The following is a 26,442-nucleotide window of genomic DNA, read 5'->3' on the forward strand; positions in this document are numbered from 1 at the left end:
TTTTCCAAGCTTGTTTTTGCTTGGTACAAGGAGCTTGGTTATTCCCAAGTCGCTTGGTTTCAAGCACTGTTTCATGTGCAGGGTCTCAACCTGTTAGTGACCCTTATACCTGCTGCCTGCTTTGTCTTGGCCAGGGACATATTAGAGATAGGTGCTCTATTTGTAGATCTTTTAAAAAGAGGACCCAGAAGTCCAGGAACATTAGGTTGAGAGACTACCTCATGGAGTGTACCATGCTTCCCTCCTTGGACCTGGGTTGTCCAGACCCAGCACTTCTCTCTTGGCCTCAAGTGGTTCTCCTATGGCTCTTTCTGCTGTGTGGGGTCAGAGATTCTGCAACTGGAGAAGAAGTGTTTTCCTTCTCCGAGAACACATTGTAAGAGCCACAAGTCAGTCTCAGGATGAAATCTGACTTCAAAAGCAAAAGAGAGTTCCTCTTCTAAAGGGCACTTGGGACACTGTGAAGCTTCAGTAAGTCTTCAGGAAACCATTGTGTAGCAAGGTTAGAGTGTGTGTGGAGACTCGCAGCTTGTTGTTACCAATGGTTGGACTTCTACAGGAAGCTTAGTCATTGACTTGGTACCTCCTGAGGTAACATCGAGGCCAGCACAAGTGAGACTATTAGTTGAAGCACCAACTTTAGCACTGCCACAAGCAATTTTGCTACCGATGACAGCAGTAGCTGATGCAATGGCAAAGAACTTACTTAGGGGAATCCATACAAACCGTCTACTATGGCAGAATATTGAAATTCTGCTCAAGTCATGCAGTCGGTACCACAGTTAGTGCATTTTTTTGGTACTGGGCTCCCCTGCTTGGTACCAATCCCATCAGATACTTTTACTTCTATGGTCAGGAAATCTGTAGTACCAACTTCAAGACATGCAGTACCAGTGAGGCTTAAATCTCTTGTACCGGTTCTGAAGATAGAATCATAGAATATCAGGGTTGGAAGGGACCACAGGAGGTCATCTAGTCCAACCCCCTGCTCAAAGCAGGACCAATCCCCAATTTTTGCCCCAGATCCCTAAATGGCCCCCTCAAGGATTGAACTCACAACCCTGGGTTTAGCAGGCCAATGCTCAAACCACTGAGCTGTACATACAGCTACATCTCACAGCAGGAGTCTCAAACACGTGGCCCGTGGGCTGTAGTTATTTCCTGCGGCCTGCCATAGGCGCCGACTGCACTGGCAGCCAAGCTCCCCTCCCTCCCCCTGAGTGCGCTGCGTCCCCCCTCTTCCACCTACCTCTCAGTGCTTCCCACCGTCAAACAGCTGTTTGGCGGTGCTTAGGACTTTCCGGGAGGGAGGGAGGGAAGGAGGAGCGGGGATGTAGCGTGCTCAGGGGAGGAGGCGGGGAGGGGGTGGAGTTGGGGCGGGGAATTTGGGGAAGGGATTGGAATGGGGTCAGGGAAGGGGCGGGGCCTCACGGACTAGATGAGCAGTCTGAGGTATGAAGTTCGGCATGTATGATTCTTTGCTGTGAGTAGTTGGGAAGAACGTTTGTTAAAAGTGGCAACGTATTTTGTCTGAATAGTTACTTTAAAAAGTTCCTGCCATTACAGCTATGCTAATAGACTGTTAATGTAGATAATCATCAGTGTTACTGACCATATAAGGAATAGTTACAGGTGTTCATATTTTGTTAAAACCCCTCTTTGCGTTACAGTTTTAAAAAAGTTAATACATTGACTTTTAATAGCATACTATATTACCCTTCATTTTTTTCATTTTTGACTATACTTTTGTATCGTTGTATGAAAAGGTTTCAGTGATGCAGCCCTCGGGCCAATGTACTAATCCTCATGTGGCCCTCATGGTGAGTTTGAGATCACTGTCTCACAGAGACTGCTGTTTCTGTTTGTTGGATTCAGAGGAGGAGCTGTGTGTCTGTTTACTGAAGAGAAGATCTAGACTAGCTCCCACTCATTCTTCAGTGGCAAAATCTAGCACATGTCGTAGTCATCAGTACAGTAGCAGATCAAGAGAGAGATCACCATGGCTGTCTGCCAGGTGCTTGCCTGCCCCCTTTCCTCCCTCCCCCCCACCCCCCAATACCATACATAAAAATGGCCGTATGGGAACCCATGGGACATTCTGTCAGCTTCTGGATTGGGTTCCCAAGAGCAGTCTTAACAAAGCTCTTCAGTGCATCCCAATGACATAGAAGGTCCTGTGCCTAGTACAGGGCTTGGTAACAACCTGCCCCAGGTACCCAATCTTTTAGTACCCATGGTGCAACAACCGTTGGAGGTTGAGGACTCTTTTCTATATTGCAACAATTCATCTGCATCACCAGGCAAAGCCTTCTGTCCTGATTCATTTTCACCTATTCCAGATTACTTTAAAACATAGCAGGAGTTCATTAGCGGGATGATTAATTCCCTGTGAATCCAGGTGGAACTGGTCCAAGAAAACCCACGTAAGTCGGTGGACATTCTGCATCCTACCACCACAGGCAGCGGGCGGTGAGAAGGAACTGAGTTGGAGTTCCCTGTCCTTTTTTTCCCACTGGTTTACTGCGCCACGGCGAGATTTCTCTGTGTGCTTTGTAAATAGTTTTAACTCAGTAGTACCCTTTAGTTATTTAGTTAAATAGTTTAAGTAGTTTGTTGTTAGTTACCCTAGTGCTGTGCCTTCACCAGGTTTTAAACATGTCCTTCTTGCGGGGTGGCTATTAAGAATAGTGATCCCTGTAGTCTGTGTTTGTTGTCTCTGGCAGAGTGGCACATTAAAGAAAAATGCACTATCTGCTGTTTTTTCAAAAAGAGAGTGTATGTTGCAGTAAATCTATGTCTGAAGCAACACCTCCTGGAACAAGCCATGATGTCCAGTTCGGCTCTGGGACTACACAATTAAGTCAACCTAACATACATTGGCATACAGCCGCTGCACTAATTGCATAACTTGTGTGTCAATACTTTGCTCCTTGTGTCGGGGATGCGTGTACTCACCAGGAGCACTTGTATCAATTGTACTGTCACTGTGGGGCATTGTGGGATGGCTCCTGAAAGCCAGTAACAGTCAACATAAGCAACACAGTGTCTACACTGACACTGCATTCACCTGATTAAATTGACTTTGACTGTGCCGCTCATGGAGGTGGAGTTAAGTCGGCGTAGTGGGGCAGTTACGTCACTGGGAGAGAAATTTAAGTGTAGATGCTTCCAGAGTTAGGTCGATATAAGGTGCCTTGTGTCAACTTGACTCTGTAGTGTAAACCAGACCTAGGGCATTTTCTCCAGCCCAAAATTTTTTTGTGTACCCTCTGGTTTTTCAAAATGTGAACACCAGACCCGTACACAATATTTCAGCATCTGTATCACCTCCTACTCCTGTTCACTACTCCTCTATTGATACAACCAAGGATCACATTAGTCCTTTCCTCCAAAGCATCGCACTGGGAGCATATGGTGAGTTGCTTGTCCACTGACTCCTAAATCCTTTTGAGAATCACTGCTTTCCAGAATGGTCCCCTTTCTGTAGGTATGGCCTACAGTCCTTGTTCCTGGACTTCCCATTTGGCTGTATTAAAATATGCTTTTTTTTTTTATGGGCCCAATTTACCAAGTGATTCAGATCACGCTGTATGATTTCTGTTCTTGTTGTTTACCACTGTTGCATCTTTGTATCATATGCAAATTTTATAAGCAGTGATTTTTATATTTACTTCCAGATCATTGATGAAAATGTTGAATAGCTTTGGGCCTAGTATCAAGCCAGGCAGAACCCCACTAAAAACATTCCTATTCAGTGATGTTTCCCCGTTGACAAGTATTTTCTTAGATCTGTCAGTTAGCCATTTCTTAATCCATTTAACATGTGCTTTATTGATATTGTATAGTGCTAATTTTTTAATCAGAATGTCATGCTGTACTAAGTTAAATGCCTGACAAAAATCTAAGTATATTATATCTATGCACATATAGGTTTGTTGGGCAAAACTTTTCCATAAAACCATGTTAATTGGCCTTAATTATACTCCTATTGTTTAATAATTCTGTTAATTTTAATCCTGTATCAGCTTTTCCATTATTTTGCTTGGGATTGATGTCCAGCTAACCAGCCTATAGTTACCTAGGTCATCACACTTGTCTATTCTGAATACTGGCACAACATTAGCACTCTTCCAGTGTTCTGGAGTTTTTGTTTTATTTCAGGATTAAAAATCCAACACTCTTGGGCTCAAGTCATGTGGGCTTGCTGATTTAAAAATATTTACTCCTAGTACCTATTGTCTAACATCCTCCTTGGTTACTAGTGGACTGGAAAGTGCTTTATTTTCCTCATGTGAGGCAAGTAGATCATCTAGCTTCTTTCCAAATACAAAAAAGATACATTTATTGAACGCTTCTGCCTGTTCTGCATCATCATTAACAATTTTACCATCTCCATCTAGTAAGGGGCCTATACCATTGCTAGAATTTTTATGATCTTCGTATACTTAAAAACAAACAGAAATGGTTCTTCTCATTGTCCTTAACCCTGTCTGCCTTGGGTTTGACATGGCCTTAGTTTCCCTTGTCAGTTTTATGCACTGCATAACTTCTACTTTTATAGTAATTGCTATCCATTTCCCCTTATTTCCATTTGTTATATGTTGCTTTTTTATTTTGAACTGCTGACTTCACTTTGCCAATGAACCAGATAGGCTTTTAGCTAAAGTTGTCATCTTTCTTGATTGTGAATTGTATCTTTTTGTCCATCTACTAAACTCCTTTTACAGAACTCCCAATTTGGTTGTATAGAAAACATATGCCACAAAAACTGTCATGGTCAGCCCATCCCTCCCTCCAAAACTAGAATGATCTCTTCTTTTTATTTGAATGTAATATAGATATGAACCTTGCTCTGCCTTAACTTGCATTTGGAGTGGATGTATGTGATCAGGGATATTTAGAAGGATGTTGCATTGTGTGCTAACATCTCATACCTGTAATTGTGGTTGCCCTGCTTAAATATCTGAGAGTCAACAACAGTGAATGCAGTGTCGTAGTCGTGTTGGTCCTAGGAGATTAGAGAGACAAGGTGAGAGAGGTAATATCTCTCTCTCTTATTGGGCCACCTTCTGTTGGTGAGAGAGACAAGCTTTCATGCTTATAAAAAGGTCTTCAGGTCTTCTAGAATAATGTGGTCCAACAAAAGATATTGCCTCACCAGTAGTAGTGAAGCTATTTAAAGCTAAATATGAGGAGGTACATATGAAACTGTACTTTTCAAGGAGGACTGCTAAATCTTGGCCATGTCCCTAAAACAAAATCCCCTATATGCCTTGGGAAACTGGACCTTGTTTCTGTGGCAAAATCCCTGCATTCTGCAACAGTTTGGTGTGGCAAACTGCAAATTCTGTGACAGATTCATTTCAGAAATCAATTAATTATAGTGCTCCTGTGTCTTGATGTTGTATTCATTTTTTCACATTAGAATGAGGTGATAATTTTTTTGGTATACTGCAAATTTTTATAATGGCAAAAACATAAGTTAGGGGAAAACTGGAGGCTTTGACACTTAGCACCTTGCACACAGTTTGGAGGCTTGTGTGTGTTTTAAGTATATTAACTAAATTTTTCAGCTAAAATTATCTGCAAGAAAAAAGTATTGGTAGTTAAAATTATCCTGAAGAGTTTGAGAATACCCTCGCTGATATTGACTAGGGCAGTTAACGCCTCTGTTCTTTCAGTCTTCCTGCAGACTCAAGGAAATAGTATACATTTGTTTAATTTATTTTTTAACAGTTGTGATGAGTAGAAAGATTTTTGTTTAGCTTCTGGAGGGCAGTACTGTGGCAAAGGTGAATTTTGCAGCAGATTCCTTGTCCATCACTAAATATATGGAACCCTGCCCTTAAATTTCCTTTACTCTTTCATTTCCAGCTTTTCCTCTCTACATAACTGTCAGTGTTCTATTTTACAGGTTTCAAGACCCAGAGGAGGCACGTGACCAGTTTCATCTTGCCAGACTGAACTGCAAGAAATTTGCTTTCGTGCACGTAGCTTTGGCACAATTCGAACTGTCACAAGGTATGTGTCTAATATTAGAAGCTTTTTCTTTTTTTTTTTTAAATCAGTATAATTAAGAAAATAGAATATTGTGTAGTAGGTACTTAATCAGGAAAATTTAAGAATTTAGAAAGTACTTTTTCCTTCCATTTGATCTAAAATGCCCTGGTTTCTTCCCTTCAGAAAAGTGTGGGTTTTTTTCATTTTAGTAGAACGTGTGTCTCAGATTTGTTTTAGAAAGTGTGTTCTGTTGAATATGGTATATTTAGGACTGATTACTGAAGCCTACATAATCCATATAGTTAGAGCAGATTTTCCAACATTTTCTAGTATAGCTTCATATGAGATAGGAGAGACTTTGTAATACTGCTTCACTGCCTAGAAGTCCGAGATATGATGATTGTCTGCACAAAATTTTTCTATGGAAACTGGTTAATGTGGCGTGTGAAGACTTGCCTTTTCTGTGAAGTTTTTTCCACCAGTACAAAGAAGGGTCTCCATCTTTCAATCAAGAACAGGGCAGCCAATCCAAAAAGTATTTTGGGTCAATCATCTCCCCTCACACCCTGTAGTTTTTAACTCCTAATTAATATCTCTGACAAACTTCTAAACAACTCTCAACTGAAATTAGAAAAATCGAGGAAGAGGCAGGTTAGCTATCTAAGTGTATGTCTACACTATGAAATTAGGTTGAATTTATAGAAGTCGGTTTTGTAGAAAGCGTTTTTATGCAGTTGATTGTGTCTGTCCCCACACAAATGCTCTAAGTGCATTTAGTTGGTGGAGTACATCCACAGTACCGAGGCAACCGTCGACTTCCAGAGCGTTGCACTGTAAGTAGCTATCCCCCAGTTCCTACTGTCTCTGCGCCAATTTGAATTCTGGGTAGAAATACCATTCCTGATGGGGCAAAAACATTGTCGGGGGTGGTTCTGGGTACATATCATCAAGCCCCCCCCTTCCCTCCCTCCCTCCTGGAAAGCAAAGGCAGACCATCCTTTCGCGCCTTTTTTCCTGGGTTACCCGTGCAGATGCCATACCATGGCAAGCATGGAGCCCGCTCAGCTCACTGTCACTGTATGTCTCCTGGGTGCTGGCAGACACGGTACTGCATTGCTACACAGCAACAGCTCATTGCCTTTTGGCAGCAGACAGTGCAGTATGACTGGTAGCCATTGTCACCGTACTCCAGGGTACTCTTTTAGCTGACTTCGGTGAGGTCGGTCAGGGATGCCTGGGAAGACATGGGAGTGACTCAGCCAGGTCATTTCCCTTTTAAGTTTAGTCTCATGGCAATTCAGTCCTGCCAGCAGTCGTACTACACCGTCTGCTATCAGCAAGATGTATAAAGATAGATGAAGTGGATCAAAACAAGAAATAGACCAGATTTGTTTTATATTCATTTTCTCCCCCCTTCCTTCCTCCCTCTGTGAAATCAACGACCTGCTAAACCCAGAGTTTTGAGCCCTATCCTTAAGGGGGCCATTCTGTTTCTCCTTGATGCAAAGCCACCCCCTTTATTGATTTTAATTCCCTGCAAGCCAACCCTGTAAGCCATGTTGTCAGTTGCCCCTCCCTCCGTCGGAGCAAAGGCAGACAATCGTTTTGCGCCTTTTTTCAGCGCAGACGCCATAGCGCTGGGAACATAGAGCCAACTCAGATCACCACGGCAATTATGAGCACAAAAAAACACCACTCGCATTATCCAGCAGAATATGTAGAACCATAACCTGCAAGAAAAGTGAAACCAGGAGAGGAGGAGGTGACTGCAGCGCGGTGATGAGAGTGATGAGGACATGGACATAGACTTCTCACAAAGTACGGGCCCCTGCAGTGTGCACATCATGGTGTGGAACGCCAATTCTGGGCCCTGGAAACAAGCACAGGCTGGTGGGACCGCATAGTGTTGCAGGTCTGGGATGATTCCCAGTGGCTGCGAAACTTTCGCATGCGTAAGGGCACTTTCATGGAACTTTGTGACTCGCTTTCCCTTGCCCTGAAGCGCAAGAATACCAAGAGAAGCGAGTGGTGATAGGCCTGTGGAAGCTTGCAACGCCAGACAGCTACCGGTCAGTCGGGAATCAATTTGGAGTGGGCAAATCTACTGTGGGGGCTGCTGTGATGCAAGTAGCCAACGCAATCACTGAGCTGCTGCTATCAAGGGTAGTGACTCTGGGAAATGTGTAGGTCATAGTGGATGGCTTTGCTGCAATGGGATTCCCTAACTGTGGTGGGATGATAGACGGAACCCATATCCCTATCTTGGCACCGGAGCACCAAGGCAGCGAGTACATAAACCGCAAGGGGTATTTTTCAATGGTGCTGCAAGCACTGGTGGATCACAAGGGACGTTTCACCAACATCAACGTGGGATGGCCGGGAAAGGTACATAACGCTCGCATCTTCAGGAACTCTGGTCTTATTGAACAGCTGCAGCAAGGGACTTACTTTCCAGACCAGAAAGTAACCTTTGGGATGTTGAAATGCCTATAGTTATCCTTGGGGACCCAGCTTACCCCTTAATGCCATGGCTCATGAAGCCATACACATGCAGCCTGAACAGTAGTAAGGAGCAGTTCAACTATAGGCTGAGCAAGTGCAGAATAGTGGTAGAATGTGCATTTCGGCATTTAAAAGTGCGCTGGCGCAGCTTACTGAGTTGTTTAGGCCTCAGCGAAACCAATTTTCCCATTGTTGTTGTTACTGATTGTTTGCACTCCACAATCTCTGTGAGAGTAAGGGGGAGACGTTTATAGCAGGGTGGGAGGTTGAGGCGAATCACCTGGTCGCTGATTACGCGCATCCAGACACCAGGGCGGTTAGAAGAGTACAGGAGGGCGCAGTGCGCATCAGAGAAGCTTTGAAAACCAGTTTCAGGAATGACCAGGCTATAGTGTGAAAGTTCTGTTGTTTCTCTTTGATGGAAACACCGCCCCCACGCCCCGGGTTTACTCTACTTTCCTGTAAGCTAAGCACCCTCCCTTCAATCACCACTTGCAGAGACAATAAAGTCATTGTTGCTTCACATTCATGCATTCTTTATTTATTCATCACACAACTAGGTGGTTAACTGCCAAGGTAGCCCGGGAGGGGTGGTGGAGGAGGGAAGCACCAGGTGCGGTGGTGGAGGAGGGAAGGACAAGGCCACACAGCACTTTAAAACTTATTGAATGCCAGCCTTCTGTTGCTTGGGCAATCCACTGGAGTGGAGTGGCTGGGTGGCCGGATGCCCCCGCACCGCATTCTTGGGTGTCTGGGTGAGGAGGTTATGGAACTTGGGGAGGAGGGCAGTTGTTTACATAGGGGCTGTAGCGGCGGTCTGTGTTCCTGCTGCCTTTCCTGCAGCTCAATCATACACTGGAGCATATGAGTTTGATCCTCCAGCAGCCTGAGCATTGACTCCTGCCTTCTTTCAGCAAGCTGACGCCACCTGCCATCTTCAGCGTGCCACCTCTCCTCGCGGTCATATTGTGTTTTCCTGCACTCTGAGATTGTCTGCCTCCATGTATTTTGCTGTGCTCTGTCAGTGTGGGAGGACAGCATGAGGTCAGAGAACATTTCATTGTGAGTGCAGTTTTTTTCGCCTTCTAATCTTCGCTAGCCTCTGGGAAGGAGAAACATATGCAGCTGGTGGAGGAAATAAAAGGGAGAGTGGAAGTTAAAAAGACCCATTTTATAGAACAATGGGTAGACTCTTTCACGGTAAACCTTGCTGTTAACATTACAGAGCACATGTACTTTCATTAAAAGGTCGCATTTTGCCTCTTATTGTGGGTATGCCGGTTTGGTGTGAAAGATCACTCACGCAGGGCCAGGCAACTGAATTCGGCTTGCAGGCAGCCATGGTAAGCCACAGTCTTTTGGCTTCTTTAACCTTCATAACATGTGGGAATGGTTTCAAACAGCAGCGCCCTCATTTCCCATACGAAGTAGCCATTGGGTTGGCCATTTAAAATGGGTTGGCAATTTAAAAGGAGAGGCTGCGGTTTCTGGGTTAATGCATGCAGCCAGTGGAGTTATTTCCCGTGGCCTGCCATAGGCACCAACTCCACTGGTGGCGTTGGGGCAGGGACTTGGGGGAATGGGTTGGAATGGGGGGTGGGGGAGGGGTGGGAAGAAGCGGGTCAGGGACGGGGCCTCATGGACTAGATGAGCAGTCTGAGGTATGAAGTTCAGCATGTATGATTCTTTGCTGTGAGTAGTTGGGAAGAATGTTTATTAAAAGTGGCAACGTATTTTGTATGAATAGTTACTTTAAAAAGTTCCTGCCATTACAGCTGTGTTGATGGACTGTTAGTGTAGATCATCATCAGTGTTACTGACCCATAAGGAGTTGTTACAGGTGTTTATATTTTGTTAAAACCCCTCTTCGCATTACAGTTTTAAAATAGTCAATACATTGACTCTTAATAGCATACTATATTACTCTTCATTTTTTTCATTTTTGACTATACTTTTGTATCGTTGTATGAAAAGGTTTCAGTGATGCGGCCCTCGGGCCAATGTACTAGTCCTCATGTGCCCCTCGTGGTGATTTGAGTTTGAGATCCCTGGTCTAGAGCATTCTCTCTGTTGTAAAGATGGAAAATAATACAAATACTTAATGCAGCATGTGACCTTTATGAAATATTTGTGAAGCTTGTGTTGACCTAAGAAGTTGAAATGTTCCCCCAATTCTATATATAATTAAAACAGCAGCACCTTTTTAACCCAATAACATTTTTGAAAAGCTCAGTGATGCAGTGTATTTTTTTTAAGTGATTTTAATAGATTAGGGCTTAACATAGGTTGTCATAATTTAAAATTTAATTTTATTCAGGTTTATTTTGTCAAAGGAAAATGGTTAAATATCTTTTTTTTGATATCCAGGGTGGATAAAAATTGTGTTATGGAAAGAGATTCTCTCATCAGGTTTGTATTCAGTCTCTAAACCCATGATATCCGTACTCACTGATATTGCTGGTCTGTGCTCAGTGCAATGCTCCTGCATACACTGTATAGTTGGCATCTATAGTCACTACTTTGTTACAAACTACAGTAGGTAGATGATAGCAGGAGTTCTCAAACTTTATCATACTATGGAGCATGTCTTAATAAAGAGTGGCTTATGAAACACCTGTGTTATGATCAAACAAAATTCCTGAAGTAATTACAGGACTTAATTAAATGGAAAAATAAAGGGAAAGGTGTTTATGTATTTTAGCAACACTTAATATAGTAAGTGTAGCCTTTCTTGGAGAAAGTTAATCGGTGTCTTCGGTTTCACAGGCACCCCTCCTTGTCTGTTCTGTTCCTTTATTCTGGTCTCTAGCCCATAGTTCCCTTGTTATTACCCATAATATGTATGACATATTACCCAACTGCTTTGTTTTATGCTCCCCTAAACGTTCCTCTCCTCCTGGAGAAACTGCCTCCAGTACTTGGCAGTGACTCTTTTTTCCTTTTTTTGAATGTCACAATGGCCCCTAGAGACGGCAGCTAGACTTTCTCGTTACGTATACCTCCGCTTACAGAGAACTAGATTCTTCTTTCTAGATATTGGAGGCTATGAGGGAATGTGATAAATAATTATGCCTGGTCACTGACTTAATTAGTTGCTCCAACAGCTCCTCCTCCTCTTTTGTCTTCATTTACAAAAACTTACTGAATATTTGTAAATGCAATAGTTGTTAGCATTCATTATAGGAAGCTACTTCCAAAAATACCCAACTCTGAATAGTAAGGTTGCAAAGTCAAGCATTCAAAAGTAGAAAATGCCAGAATTAAGGTTGTCCATACAGCCTTAATTTGACACCCTTGTGTGTATACATAATGAAAGATTTTTAATAGCATGATCACATAGTTGTATCCCCTGACCACCACAGGACCTCATCTTATTCAGTGCTCAGAAATCAATATGGGCATTAATCAGGGTCGTATAGTGAATGAGGCTGTCTGTAGGGCCCCTGCCTTATTAGTTGAAGAAGCTGGAAAGTGTGTAGTGAATGAGGTTGGGGATTGTTGAAAGGGAAAGAAGAAGGTGAAATACTCCCAAGGTCACTGCCAATCTGACTTGGGGGAAAATTCCTTTCCTTTGGCACATATGGCAATCAGTTAGACCCTAGATATGTGAGCAAGAACCAACCAGCTAAGCACATGAGAGAGAGAGAGAGAATGCTTGGTGTCACCTCGGACCCTTGGACCACCTGGCAGTGTTCCATCTCCAGCCATGTCCATCCTTCAGAGGAAGGAGACCAAAAACTTCTGAGAATGCACTGTGGTGGTGAAGGAACTGGTGACCAATTGAAGCCATGAAGCATGAGCTTTAGGAACATAAAATAGGTGTCTACAGAGTTAGGAGGCTACTGAGTGGGGGATTTGAGGATATTTGTGTTGCCTAAAGTGTCAGTTAGGCACCCGAGTCCTGTTGTAGAGCTGGCCCTAATTGTGTTCCTCATTTTTTGGGTGCCCAAAATGAGAGAAGGGGCCAGATTACAGGTGCTCAGCATTTGTGACTTCAATTAAAGTTAAGTGGAGCTGTGCTTTGAGCATATGAAGTGCTATGTACTCTAGAAAATCAGGACTTAAGTGTCTCAAATTGAGCATCCAAATTAGTGGACACTTTTGACCTTAATCTCTCTGTGCCACAATTCCTCACCTATAAAATGGGGATAATAATAGAACCTATTCTCACCAGTGTTGTGGAAAAAAATTCATTAATGTTTGTGATACTCTTGGATAGTATGGTGAAAGCACCATAGAAACGCCTGAGAGGAAATTAATTTTGTGTTCAGTGCAGGGTTTGAATGGTGTGCAGTTAATAAAGCCTGGGGCCACATACTGAAAGAGAAAGATAAGAAATCTTGAATAACTATCCATTCACTTGAATCAGGTATGAGTCCTCTGGGGGGAACAATAGTAGTGAACATATAATTAAAGACTGTATCATAATGGACATGCACAAGGGGGTAAATTAAGGCTGCATGTACAACCTTATGTATGGCATTTTAGAATTTGACTGCTTGACATTGCAACCTTAATGTTCTTTTAATGTAGGTTATTTTGGATGTAATTTCCTAATTTTAAAAACAAGCAAATAATAATTCCAGTATGTGGACCCATATTAACCCCCAGCTTGGGTAATCAGCAGGATATGACATTTAGATCCACAGCACAGCTCCCTACCACTTCTATTAACAGAGTAAATGGTAATAGTAATAGGCTGAGTATATGGATAAGGCACTAGAGGGGGACCAGATTTACTTGATTACTTGTTCAAAGCACTGTACAGATAAGTACTATCAGATGCTAAGTATTTCACACTGGTTCTGGGTAAGTGATAGTGGGGAGGGCAGGTGAAATTTGGCCAAGGTCGGCTTTTTTCCTGGGGGGTGTGTGTGCGTGTGTGTGTCTCTCTCTCTAATGCACAATTTTATAATAATTATCTATGTATATATGTATGTATTTTAAAGCAAATTCTGTTTTTAGCAAAAACTTTAATATACTCACTAAATATCTCTTGTATTTATATATTAGAAGTGGAAATAATATGCTGAGCACAATTCCTTCTCTCTTAATTAAACAATATTCTTCCTCCTCATCCTTCCCCCGGATTCCTCATGTGTGGTTTTTGTTTAGCTTTGTTTTCCTGGTGTAGCTTCCTTAGTGGACTTCTCACTTTTGTTTCTTATTCCTTATCTAGTTTTGCTGGATTTATTTAAGTCACAACTTCTATTTGTGTGCTCTTCATGAATCAAAATTTACAGGGATTATAGAGACTGTTTTTATCAGACCTAGGAAGTCATTATAGAATCTTTTACTTTTAAAATATGCCTTTTCTTTTCTGGGATACATCTTAGAAAGTCACTGTTTTTTTAGAACATAAAACAATGTAGTGGGTTGTAGTTGTAGCTGATGAGTAAATGCCAACAGTGATGCAATACACAACTTCAAGTGAAAATATGTCTGGCTTTTCCTATTTCCTCTGTCATAATTTTTGCTTTATGAGGTGGGTGGGCAATCAGTGTCTCTTTGATAAATTGGAGATCACAAAATCAGTAGTGGATTTGGAATACGCTGATCTTGAGAGGGTAATGCAAAGCACATACCAAACAAAATGCTAATACAAAAGGAGCTTAAGAGCATATTGCCTGTTAGTTTAATTGGTATCTTTTGTATTCACTAAACTTGTAATTAATTCTCTGTCCCTTACTGCTTACTAGGAAATGTAAAGAAGTGTAAACAGCTTCTTCAAAAAGCTGTGGAATGCTGTGCAGTTCCACCAGACATGTTGGAAATTGCTCTACAAAACCTACACTTGCAGAAAAGGCAGTTGCTTTCAGATGAAGAGAAAGAGAACTTCACAGGTTAGTGCATTTCAGTATTCTAAAGTTACAGTTGAGCTTAAATATTCATTTTGTTTTTTGAATGATGCAATAATAGTACTAATATAGTTGGAAGGATCTTCTAGAGGATGAAGCACTGGACTGAGATTTGAGACCTGTGTTCAGTTCTTCGTTGGGTCACAGACCTTTGCAAATTGACTTAAGTTACCCGGTGTCTCCATTCCTCATCTGCAAATGGGAAAAATAGTTCCATATCTCATAGGATAAAATCCATAAATGATTGTGGTTCTTGAATGCTGTTTGTTGGTGAGGGCCATGTAAATACCTAGATAGTCCTTTTATTCTAACATTTAAAAAAATGTTGTGATATAGTGCCTTTAGTTCTAGTTAAGAAGGCCAAGATGGAATTCCTTTTCTAATGTGTAATATTGTAATAGGATGGCAGAATCAAAGATTCTGCTTAAGAATCCTCTAAGACTAAGTCATCATGATGTTAGGTGTTTGGAACCTGCATAGAAATGTGGCATCTTTACTGCTGGGCAACTGGAAGGTGCATTTTGTTAACTCAAAGCAGGATATAAGAGGGTTGATTGGGAGAGTATTAGTGGAGAAGGTACTAGGGTTTGGGACATGACGCTTCTGCCAGGAACTACGAACAGTTGAGCTTGGGCAAAACGTGTAGGCTGAAGAGGTTCCATTTGGATCATCAGTGAAGTTAAACTCTAGGAAAGGGGTCAGTCTGGATTGCATAATGTATTTATCCCAGTCAGATTAGGATAGGAATTACATCTCTTTACAAATACAAATTTGAACCACTTTATCACGAACCCAGGTTTTCTGCTTCCTGAGCTCAGGTAATTGCTGGCACCACTGAACTAAACACATGGAAATGTTTATATTATCATGTCTTACTCTGCTCCCTTATTCCCAAGACCTTGTCCCCAGGAACTGGGTGCTCATTGATAAATATGGTAGGTACTCTACAAAGGCCACTGTGAGAAAACCCAGTCAGCACAGCTCTACTCCAGACTTGGTTAATGAACTTTTGCTTTATTACTTACTAGTAAACCCTTGAAAGAGCTCATTTACTGTGCATCTAAAAGTACCCTCTTTACCCTCTCAAGCACAGGAAAGCCTTAGTACAGATCCCAGTTCAGATTTCCTTCTCAGAAGCTGCTGGCTCCTGTGTCCTTTGGACTTGGTCTCAATGACACCTTCAGATAGCCTAAACTCCTATAGTCTCTGTTGTTTTGAGAGGCCATTCCTGGAACCTTCAGGCAGGACCTGGAAAATACCCGTTTCTAGCTGGCAAGCCTCACTCAGCCTTCCACTAGTCCTCACCAAAGGCTGGCATTTGAATGAACATTCCACGTTGGCTCTTAGCAAACAAATGGGCCCTTACATAGTCACCAGATGTTAAATCACTCTCCTGTCCAACCATAGGTTTTACTACTACTTTGAGTGGTGTTCCTATCGGTGCTCCGTTGTAGGTGTGTGTGCACCCCACACTGCTGATTGGAGAATTTCAATAGCAGTCCATTCTGCCCACACACGCATGGCTACTCACCCGCCATGAGGCTAGTCAGCATGCGTGGGCATTTCCCTCTCAGTTTCTTCTCCACCAGTGCTGGCTAGAGACAGAGATGAGAGCTGTCCCTTAACGGATCATTAGCCCCCCATAATTTTGCAAATTTAGCTTCACTTTAAGTCTTTTTTTCTTTTGGCCATGCCAAAAAAAAAAAAAAAGAAGAAGAAAGAAAAGCTTTGCCTCCTGTCAAACCGGGGATGGGGGTACATAACAAGATTATGCCTGATTCCCCAGGCTTCCAGAAGTGTCTGAGCTGCAAAGAATCCATCCTGGTAACAGACGGACACTTACAGTGTATTTGCTGCTTGGGGGAGCAGCACAATCCATAAAAGTGTGATTGGTGCCAGCAGCTAAAATCCTGTCCAGGAAGGATAGAGAATTCAGGCTTAAACTCCAGCTCATGGAGTCTGACCTTCAACCTCTGAAGTCCCGGCGAGAGCTATCACTGCAACCTTCTACGTCAAAGGCAGGTGATTCCAAGGAGATGAGTCACTCACTCAAGTTCTCTAAGAAAAGGTCTGAGAGTCCCCACAGCGAGCACAGATCAAGCCAGAAACGTTCCTCATCTCCATCGCTATAATCGGCACTGAAGCCAAGTAGACAGAGTACCCAGGGCCCGCAAGGTATTGAACCGACTGCAAGTTGGTCAGGCCAAAGAGTGGGCACTGTAAGGAAGCTCTGGTACTGAGAGGACGTGAAAAACATAAGAAATCCTGCCCAGGGAAGGCTACGTCATGCGGTCAACAGCACCAACGCTGGTGCATGTCGCACCAGCAGACCATATGGTCAGGCCCGTGTCACTGTCTTTGTCGGTACAAGCCACTCTGCACTAACAGCTAAAGGCATTGACACCCTCCATACTGACAGAATTCCAGTGAGTATCTGATCTCTCCATATCTGATGCACCAGACTCACCCATAGTCCGCACCAGAACTCCAGTACCCAGCTCCCCCAGGGCATTGGAATTGATGGCCTCTCCGTGCCACCCACCACCCTTCTTCTCAGAGGCATCGGAGAGTGAGCAAGAAGACCTGGTTTCCCAATGCTCCTCATATCCACCATACTGACCTCAATTCCAGCATGGGCAACAAGCACAGCACCCGCTAGCTCCTCAGCTTCCTTGGTATGGGCAGCCCTGGTATCAGCCGCCAACCCTGTACCCCAATGGCCATATTGAGACCCCTGGCAAGCCTAGAGACAGCAAACCTCCCTGGCCCCCAGTGTAATACAGCAAGCTGGGAGATGCCCTCCTTCAGTGGCAGCATCAAGGACCACAGACTCATACAACTGATGGAGGAAATCAAGCCTGAAGCAGAAAGAGAGGATACCCTTCAAACCCGCCTACCATCCTCCTTGCTTGATGAGGCGGTGATGCCCCCTCTGCCATCCACGGTGGATGACTTCAAGTCCTTTCAGAACTGGGCCCAGAGGGTTGCAGAAGCCCTACAAATTCAACTATGTGAGGTGATTGAAGCCCACAACAAACTGGCAGATATTCTACATGCTTCCACCTCTGCGAGTGGCACTCCCTGCCCATGAGGTGCTTCTGGACCCTGCCAGAATCGTATGGCAGACCTCAGCCTCTGCCCTGCCAGCCTGTAAGCGGGCAGACAAAAAGTACTATATGTTGGCGAAGGGCACAGAGGTTCTGTTTTCTCGCCCACCTCCAAACTCTATTATCGTGGATGTGGCTAATTCTAGGAGCCACCAATACCAATCTAGGTCTACTCCATCTAATTGGGATGGGAAACGCTTAGACCTGTTCAGCAGGAAAGTGCACTCAGCTGCCACTCTGCAGTTGCAGGTGGCTGGCTACCAGGCCTTATTGGCCAAGTAGGACTACTAGAATTATGGGAAGTTACATTCTTTTATTGATCAGCTGCCAGATTCCCACAACGACCAATTCTCGGCCATAATCAATGAGGGCCAACTCATTGAGCAAAGACAGCCCTCCAATCCGTTCTACATGGGGCAGATATGGTGTCACGCTCAATTTCCACTCTGGTGGTTATGAGAAGGGCTTTGTGGCTGCAGCCATCAGATTTCCCCAAAGAGGTCCTGGTGGCAGTGGAGGACTTCCCCTTTGAGGGAACGAAGCTGTTCGCCAAGAAGATGGGTGCGTCTGTTCACACACCAAAAGATTCTTGGGTGACCTGCCGCTCATTGGGAATTTACATACTGGCCCAAAAGAGGAAATACAGCCCTCAGCCACAATTTAAATCCCGTTCGTCACAATATATGTCTCAATATCAATCTCAGAGGCCCTACAACCTCAAAGGAAGAAATAGAGATTCCCTAAGAAGCAGCATTCGGGACCACAGCCTTCTTCGTCACAACCATCAATGGGTTGGTTGAGGTGCCAGTAGAACACACTCTCCCCAACCACATGCTGGGAAATCCCACTCCTTCTTTCAGAGATCACCCCTCCCCATTCCGCAGTTCCTGGGAACAGATAACCTCTGATAAGGGGGTTTTGGAAATTGTCCAGAGTGGATATGCAATCCATTTCTCTTTACTTCCTCCTCTCAGACACCCTAACCCTAACTCTTCTCTCTCCCTTTTCAGGGATCCTTCTCACAAGAGTCTACTATGCCAAGAGGTGAACCATCTCCTCAGCATAGGAGCTATAGATCCAGTACCCATGCATCTCAGGGGCAAAGGCTTCTGCTCCTGATACAGAAGAAAAAGGGAGGTTAGAGGCTTATACTGGACCTCAGAGCTCTCAACAGTTTTGCCAAAGCGCAGAAATTCAAGACGGTCATTCTATCAGCAATTGTCCCAGGACTAGAAGAAGGGGATTGCATCTTGAAGATAGAGGGCCAAGAAGCATACTTCCATCATACCAAGTCATAGGCATTACCTCAAATTTATGCTGGGCCAGGACCACTACCGGAGCACAGAGTTTTCAGAACCCAAAGCAGTGGTAACTTAGCTGTTTCTCTCCAGGCAGTGCCAGGAATAAATCAGTGGGGACACAGTTCCTCCTTCTGATATATGATTGATACAAACCAGAGTGCTTTTACCTAAACTACTTTTTATTAGATCTTAAGCACACATACACATATATGCTCTTACAGTAGGTTCAGAGGAGCATCTCCATTCTGTGGATGTCAGACGTTCCCGTGCATTCTATATTTAGAGAACCAAACCATTCCGTAGATCCACTCAACTCTTTAAAACCAAAGTTGATAGGATAAAAGGTTTCTCCATCTCAGCTCAGAGAATCTCCTTCTGTATCATTTGGTGCATTTGCGCATGCTACAAACAGTGGATATTCCACTGCCAGCTATACTGACTGCCCATTCCACGAGGGCTCAAGCTTAATCATCGGCATTTCTGGCCCAGGTCTCTATACAGGACATCTGCAGAGCAGCAACTTGGTTGTCAGTGCATAAGTTTTCTGCCCACTAGGCCATTACAAGTGAGGGACAAAGCCAGTTTTGGTCAAGTTGTTTTGCAGTCATCGTGTCCATGAACTCTGACCCCACATCCTATGCTACTGCTTGGGAGTCACCTACAACGGAATGAACATATGCAAGCACTCAAAAAATGGTTGCTAACCTACCTGTAACTGTTGTTCTTTGAGATCTGTTGAACATGTCCATTCCACCACTCATACTGCTACCCCCTTTGGAGTTGGCCAGAAAGAAAGATCTGTGTGGGTGCAGGTCGGCCAGGCCTTTTATACTGGCACTATGAGTACACTGCACTAGAGGGTGCCAGAGTAGACCCGACAGATACCACTGGGGGAAAAAGTTCCAGCAACTGTGCTCGAGGCGCACGCGCACACACGGACAACATGGATATGTGCAACACATCTTGAAGAACAACAGTTACAGAGAGGCTAGTAACCGTTTTTTTCCTTCAGCAACTTATTCATTGATGTGTATTAAAATCCTACAGTTAATGTAACCTTAGGGCAGTTTCATATTTTGAAATATGTAATATATTTCATTGGTAGTCACTGAATAATTCAAACTACTTGTTAACTTACTTATAGTATCAAGCACACAAGAATCTGGACCACAAAACATGGCTGGAAATCTCCGAAGTAGGAAAAAAAGTGATTCTGGTGAAATTTCTGCTAATGCCCCCAGATCTTCTCTTGGGTAACAACTTAAATTCTTATATTTTTATTCAAAGTGTTGGGGGGTTTTTTGTTGGTTTTTTTGTTTTTTACTGCTGAGATAACTGTAGTGTATTTCCTTATTTTTTAGGGAGAAGAACAACTCTCCACAAGAGTCTGATGCAGTCCTGGCTGGCCGCAATCCCTTAAAGCAATTAAACAAATCTAACCAGGTGGAAGCTTTTTCAATGCTCACTTCTTTCTCCTCTCGTGCCCCCCCTTCTCCCTTTTTCAGATTTGATAACTTTCAATTTGTTTAAATGTTTAGGTGTGCCCATTTGGGAGAGTTCCTGTTAAATTAGTAACTGATGCTGTAGATACTGTGAAGAAGATGGATGCTCCACTTGCAACTAGTGTTACAAAGAGGTATAGTTAGTTATATTAATCTTGTTGCAAAACAATAGATTTTAATCCTTCTCTTCTTTAAAGATAGAACTGACAAGTGTTTTCAGGACATGGACAACTTTGTTGGACATAACTGCCAATGATGACTATAGGCCAAAAAAAAATTAAACCTATTTTATTACCATAGGTATGAATACAAGGTACACTAACTTTTTCAAATGACCGTTCAAGTACAGGAGTATAGGTAGGCTTGGAAGGATTAGATTTTTATTGGTAAATGTTAGTAAACATCAATTTCACCATGTGCATGCAAATTAAGGAAAATATATTTCCATAGATAATTATGGAAATGTACAATTAGGTAAAGTAAGAAAAATGCTGCTTGAAAACTTAGTTTAAGGATATTTATTTTGTGTATGTTAATTTTTGTTTTAATAGTTATAAAGCTTTAACATTTTGAATTTGTGCCTATCATTAAATAATTTTTTGATCCCCTCCCGTAATTTCCTGTAACTGTGAAAAATTAAATCCATAAAAATCTAAAAAAGCTTAAGAAACATATCTATTATTATTATTCAAAACTGTTTTTAAAAAAAGGGGGAGGGAGGGCAAACAAAAATCTCATTCTTCCAAACCTACATATGTACCCATTTACTAGGGAAGCAAACCAAGTAGAACTCCTCATATGGAGGGGCTTCTGCCACCTCATGGGATAATGTGTCATCTGTTTAGATTTTTATATTGTACTCATCAGTGTGCTATCGGAGCGTTCTCACTGCTCCTATTATTTTGTGACTTCTGTTCAGCGTTTGCACAACTAGCTCAAAACAGGTGAACATTTGTCCCTAAATTTTGAAGTTTTTTTACTGTTAACATTGTCTTTTATATAAACAGGCAGATATCTGGCTCTAAATGCACAAATTTGATTGCGCCTTTTTTACTGCATGCACCAAAACTTAATGAGGATGATTCATATGAACTGGGAGACTTAAAGGTAACTTTATTTTTCTGTTTCAAATAGGTAGTTGTGGAAACTGTAGATAGCTAAAAATGTTTTAGGTGTGTGGGAGGGGAGGAGGGGGAGAGAATGAAAACAGTGACTCGGACCAAAAAGGGTTCTAGTAATATGAATTCAGAAGCAAGATCAAATTCATATTTAGAGAAAAGAGGAAATGTGTAGGACTTGTGCAGGCAAAATAACTAATGAATCTGTTTATATCCTCACAAAAGTTAGTTTATTTTTGGATTCGTCTTTTGAGAGTGATACATTGGAAAAACAACAAGGAGTTCTTGTGGCACCTTAGAGACTAACAAATTTATTTGGGTATAAACTTTCGTGGGCTATCACCCACTTCATCAGATGCATGGAGTGAAAAATACAGTAAGCAGGTATAGATATACAGCACATGAAAAGATGGGAGTAGCCTTACCTAGTGGAGGGTCAGTGCTTATGAGGTCAATTCAATTAGGGTGGATGTTGCCTGTTTCCAACGGTTGAAAGAAGGGGTGAATATCAATAGAGTGAAAATTATTTTTTGTTGTGACCGAGCCTCTCCTCGCCTTTATTCAGGCCTAATTTGATAGTGTCAAGTTTGCAAATTAATTTCAAAATCTTCAAGGAGAAACTGCAGAACTGGAATTAACCCAAGCCCTGACATCCCAGGCAGTTGTGTGTGTGTCAAAGCTGAAGGAGGTTCTGGGGGGGGGGACTTGAGCCCTGCTGCCCCAAGCAGGGTGGGTGGGGGTGTGTGTGTGACAAAGCTGAAGCCCAAGGGCTTCAACCCCCTGTGGGAGGCTGTAATCTGAGTCCCGCCACCACAGGCTGAACCCTTGGTCTTTGGCTTCAGCCCCAAGACCCACTTGATTTGTTGCTGGCATAAAACAATTTACAGTTGGATTAGGAATACTAAAACCATTTTGTTGGTTGCTTCACTTTATTTAAAAAAGAAAAAAGCATACCAGAAATAGGAAACATTTAGAGAAGGGTAATAATTGGAAAGATTACACAGGTGTAAACTTCTGTGTGTTCATATATTTAAAGTTTAGAACTAATAATGTTTGGTTTGTTTGGTATGGGGTGTATCAGTGGCAAACTGTTATCATAAGGAAATTACTTTTAGATACTGTGTTTAAGTCCTTGATGCTTTTAAAAATATATATTTTCTTTAGTCCTTTCAAGATGAAAGCTCTGTACAATCACAGATATCAGATGAAGAGAGTTTAGAGACTGCAACTGAATCAACTGTAACCCTAAAAAATAAAACAGATTTAAGTCTTGCAACAAAAAGAAAAGAAGGTAATTGTCCTAATAAGACTAAATTTTTACCAATCCAAAATGGAACAAGCATTTTAAGTGGGCTGTTCTTTGTAGAATGTCTGCTAAAGGGAACCTTATAACTAGCCAATACTTACTATTTTTGTGATTAGGGAAGAATTTAAAAATACAGATTCCTCTTTATTTTTTGTGGGATGAGGTTGGACAAAGTCAACCTTCCAAGAAAGGACTGTAAATATATTTAAAACCAAAGCTTGATAACTTATCACCACTGCATGCTGGAATTGTAACCGATTTGCCTGTATATAATGTTCATCTACTCTGTCCTTGCTAGCTTTTTGTGAGTAGGCAAGGTGTTGAAAATGAAGGATACTTGCAACCACCTCTTTTGCTCCTATTTACTTTTTTTATTGGGTACAAAATGCACACACACATTTTATCAAAGTGCTTAATAATCCTCTTGCTAGCTTCTGATTATTTCCAACAGCAGAATTTAATCAGTCATGAAAACACCTGCTACCAAATTGTGGTCCTATTAAAATCAGAACAATTTAGGCATTGTGTGTCTGTAGCAAAAATCTATTACAAAAAGTGGTTCACACTCAGTAAAACATTTTTAAACTGCACAACTCACCCACTTCTATTATCTGAAAATAACAGTGTGATTAGTCTATATACTCAAAGGCTGATTAGAGTTAGTTGCAGAAACTGTCAAAAGGTAAAATTCTTTTTAGCATTAGTTATTTATATAATAGATACATTAAAAGAACATTAAGATTGCAAAATCAATCATTCAAAATTTAAGAAATGTCTGAATTGAAGATGTCTGTGCAACTATAATATGGCCCCCATGTTCATATGCATTATTATACAATCTTTAATTACACAATCGTACATAGGCTGCGAGTTTGTCACGGAAGTCATGGATTCCGTGACTTCTGCAGTGGCCAGCCTTCTGCTCCCCCATCCCCCCAGCAGCAGCAAGAGTTTGGGTGAGGGTCTCAGGACTGGTGGGGTGGAGGGGTGAGGGCTCTGGGCAGCGCTTACCTCGGGAGGGGCCTCCCGGAAGCAGCAACATCTCTCAGCTCCTAGGAGGAGGCCTCCACTGAGGATCTGAGGGATGTTGCTGCTTCCGGAGAGGCGTGGAGCCAGGTAGGGAACCTGCCAGCCTCGCCAACCCCCCCCCCCCCCCACAGCACTAGCAGGGGTCCCAGGCTGCGCCCCGGGCCACTCCCCTCCCCAAGATTTACTCAGGAGTATATAGTACAAGTCATGGATAGGTCATGGGCTGTGAGTTTTTGTTTACTGCCTGTGATCTGTCCATGACTTTTACTAAAAATACTTATGACTAAAATGTAGCCTTAATCATACACAGTTTTTCGATAGGGTCCCCTTGCTTCATTCGGGGTGCAGAATGCATGTCACTCACTTAATGAGCGATTCATTATTTTGTTTTCTCCTCCATTATTCAATGTGTGGCCCCATGCCTTATTTACTGTACACTATTCAAACCCTGCTCTGAAGACAGAATTATTCATTTCTGCATAGGTTTTTAATGTGTCCCTCATCGCTATAGTATCTGAATATTTCAGAAACACTTATTTTCAACACAGCCCTGTGAGATCAGGGGGTATTAGCCCCATTTTACTAATGGGGAACTGAAGCACAAACACTAAAGTCAAAAGTGTCCACTAATTTTGGGTGCCCAATGTGAGATGCTTACGATCTGATTTTTCAAAATACCTGCCATTATAGAACACTTCATATGATCAAAACCCAGCTCCTACAAACTTTATTTGCCAATGTGAGCACTCACCCCTTCTGTGAATCAGACCTCTAGGTCAAATTCAGCACCCAGAAAATGAGGTGCACATAATTTGGTTTATTTAAAATCTGTCTCCTTTAATAATAGAAGAAAAATGACTTATTTCAGAAACCAATGTGCAGCATCAGAAGCAAAGGATACCAGAGTTGAGGTATCTGGAAAGTCATGAGCAACAGTCCAGTTCTCTTGGAAGTAACAGAAAACAAGTGGAGCGGTTAAAACTAAATTGTGTAACATCTGCAAAGAAATGGGAGATTCCAGAAGTGACACAGAAGAGCTACACAGAGGTGACTTCATTCTTTTCTTGTATAGGAAATGTAAAATGTGGTGGTTTTGTCTAGTCACTTTCTCTTGTTTTCTTAGGTATTGCTGTGGATGCAGAAATCTACAGTGCTACATAAAAGCTCACGCTCACTAAGTAATACCAAAAAATTGAGACTAATGTGCTCTTACTCTTCTCCCTGGGAATTTCTGAACTAACAGCCTACTTTACTGTTGTTAGGGAAAGCGATCAAGTTTTGAACAGCCTATCCTTCCCATTTCAAAAAGATCATCGCCAGTAGAAGCTGCTCCTAAAAGAAAAGATCCAGTGTATTTTTGTGGAACACCAAGCAACAACACGCTGAATGATTATATGGCCTGGTAATATCTCTTAATGTGTGTGTTTAAATGGACTTACCATAATAAATTTGTAATATTTTTATTAAGATAATTTGGTTTAGGGCCTCTAAATTGCAAATATTTAGATGCTATTCCTGGGGTAATTCTGCTCCAAAAACTTAAATTTTCTGCACAATATTTTAAAATTCTACCAATTCTTCTATTTTATTTGTCAAAATAACACAATATAATCATGCCAATTTCAATTACTTAGGTATTTTGAAATAAATTACCAGTCAGCAAGTATATCTGTAAAAATACACACACAAAAAAGATTCAGGTAATGGGTTTTTTTTGACAGATTCCTTACTAGGCATATTAACACAGAACTTTGAGTAATTCATTTAAACTACACTACAGAAATGTATTTCCTACCCCTCAGAAGCAGTGAAAAGGCTTTGGGGAGTTGGGGTAATGGAGGAGCTGAGCAAGAGGGGGAAGGAACCTGGGAGTGAACCTGAAGGGTTGTTGTGTATGGGTGGGAGAAGTATGGAATAGGGGTTTTATTTGGGCGTGGGTGGGTGGGGGGAGGGAGGGATTGTTAGGGAGTTAGGAAGCCTCCCTCATGCAGATCCTGGCTGAATCCAGTCCTCTTCCATTCAGTCAGGCACATCTGTATCCTGCATCTCCTTTCCCCATGTGTCCTACAGCCCCCTTCCACCATCCCCATGTGTCCCTGCCTCCCATCTTCCTGTGGCCCTCTGGCACCCCTCCCATTCAGCCACTGGCTCAATGCTGTTACCCCTCTAGCTTCGGAACCCCGGTCTGTGGCCCCCAGTAGTCTTGTTTGCTCCTCTCTGTCCTAACCTGGCTGAGTGGGAACGGTGCTGTTTGAATGTAGCTGGCTGTTCTGGTACCAGCAGCCTCTGAAAGGCAGAAGTGCAGCACTTCTCAGGCAGAATGTCTTTTCTTCGGGGGGAAGGGGTGAGGGTTCTGTGCTGGACATGAATTCTACATATGCACAGTGGCGCAGAATTCCCCCATAAGTAAAAGATGCCAGAAAAGATTTCTATGCATCTTTATGCGTGATATCAGGAACAGCACAGCACTCTAAGAAATCAGAATGATTTTAGAATATAAGGAATTTGTTGGCTTCAAGTTCCAAAATCAGGACTTCAATACTAAATCTAAACAATGGGTCTTTGTTACAAACACTTAAACATTGATATCTGGTCACTAATAAAGGACACTTTATCTTTTAAAAAGAAAAGGAGTACTTGTGGCACCTAAGAGACTAACAAATTTATTTGAGCATAAGCTTTCGTGAGCTACAGCTTATGCTCAAATAAATTTGTTAGT

General features: G+C 42.3%; 1 protein-coding gene across 1 annotated transcript in view; it reads left to right on the forward strand.

The window, feature by feature from the left end:
• TTK (TTK protein kinase) overlaps positions 1-26,442 on the forward strand; it is an 86,621-nt gene that overhangs the window by 11,736 nt on the left and 48,443 nt on the right. Inside the window, exons 4-12 of the mRNA XM_073336522.1 lie at positions 5,915-6,021; positions 14,202-14,345; positions 19,913-20,021; positions 20,130-20,211; positions 20,307-20,404; positions 21,278-21,377; positions 22,553-22,679; positions 24,592-24,770; positions 24,986-25,125. Coding sequence (XP_073192623.1) covers positions 5,915-6,021; positions 14,202-14,345; positions 19,913-20,021; positions 20,130-20,211; positions 20,307-20,404; positions 21,278-21,377; positions 22,553-22,679; positions 24,592-24,770; positions 24,986-25,125 — 1,086 coding nt within the window. The remainder of the gene's footprint in view (positions 1-5,914; positions 6,022-14,201; positions 14,346-19,912; positions 20,022-20,129; positions 20,212-20,306; positions 20,405-21,277; positions 21,378-22,552; positions 22,680-24,591; positions 24,771-24,985; positions 25,126-26,442) is intronic.

Source organism: Lepidochelys kempii, chromosome 3 (genome assembly GCF_965140265.1).
Source record: "Lepidochelys kempii isolate rLepKem1 chromosome 3, rLepKem1.hap2, whole genome shotgun sequence".
NCBI classification, from domain to species: domain Eukaryota; kingdom Metazoa; phylum Chordata; order Testudines; family Cheloniidae; genus Lepidochelys; species Lepidochelys kempii.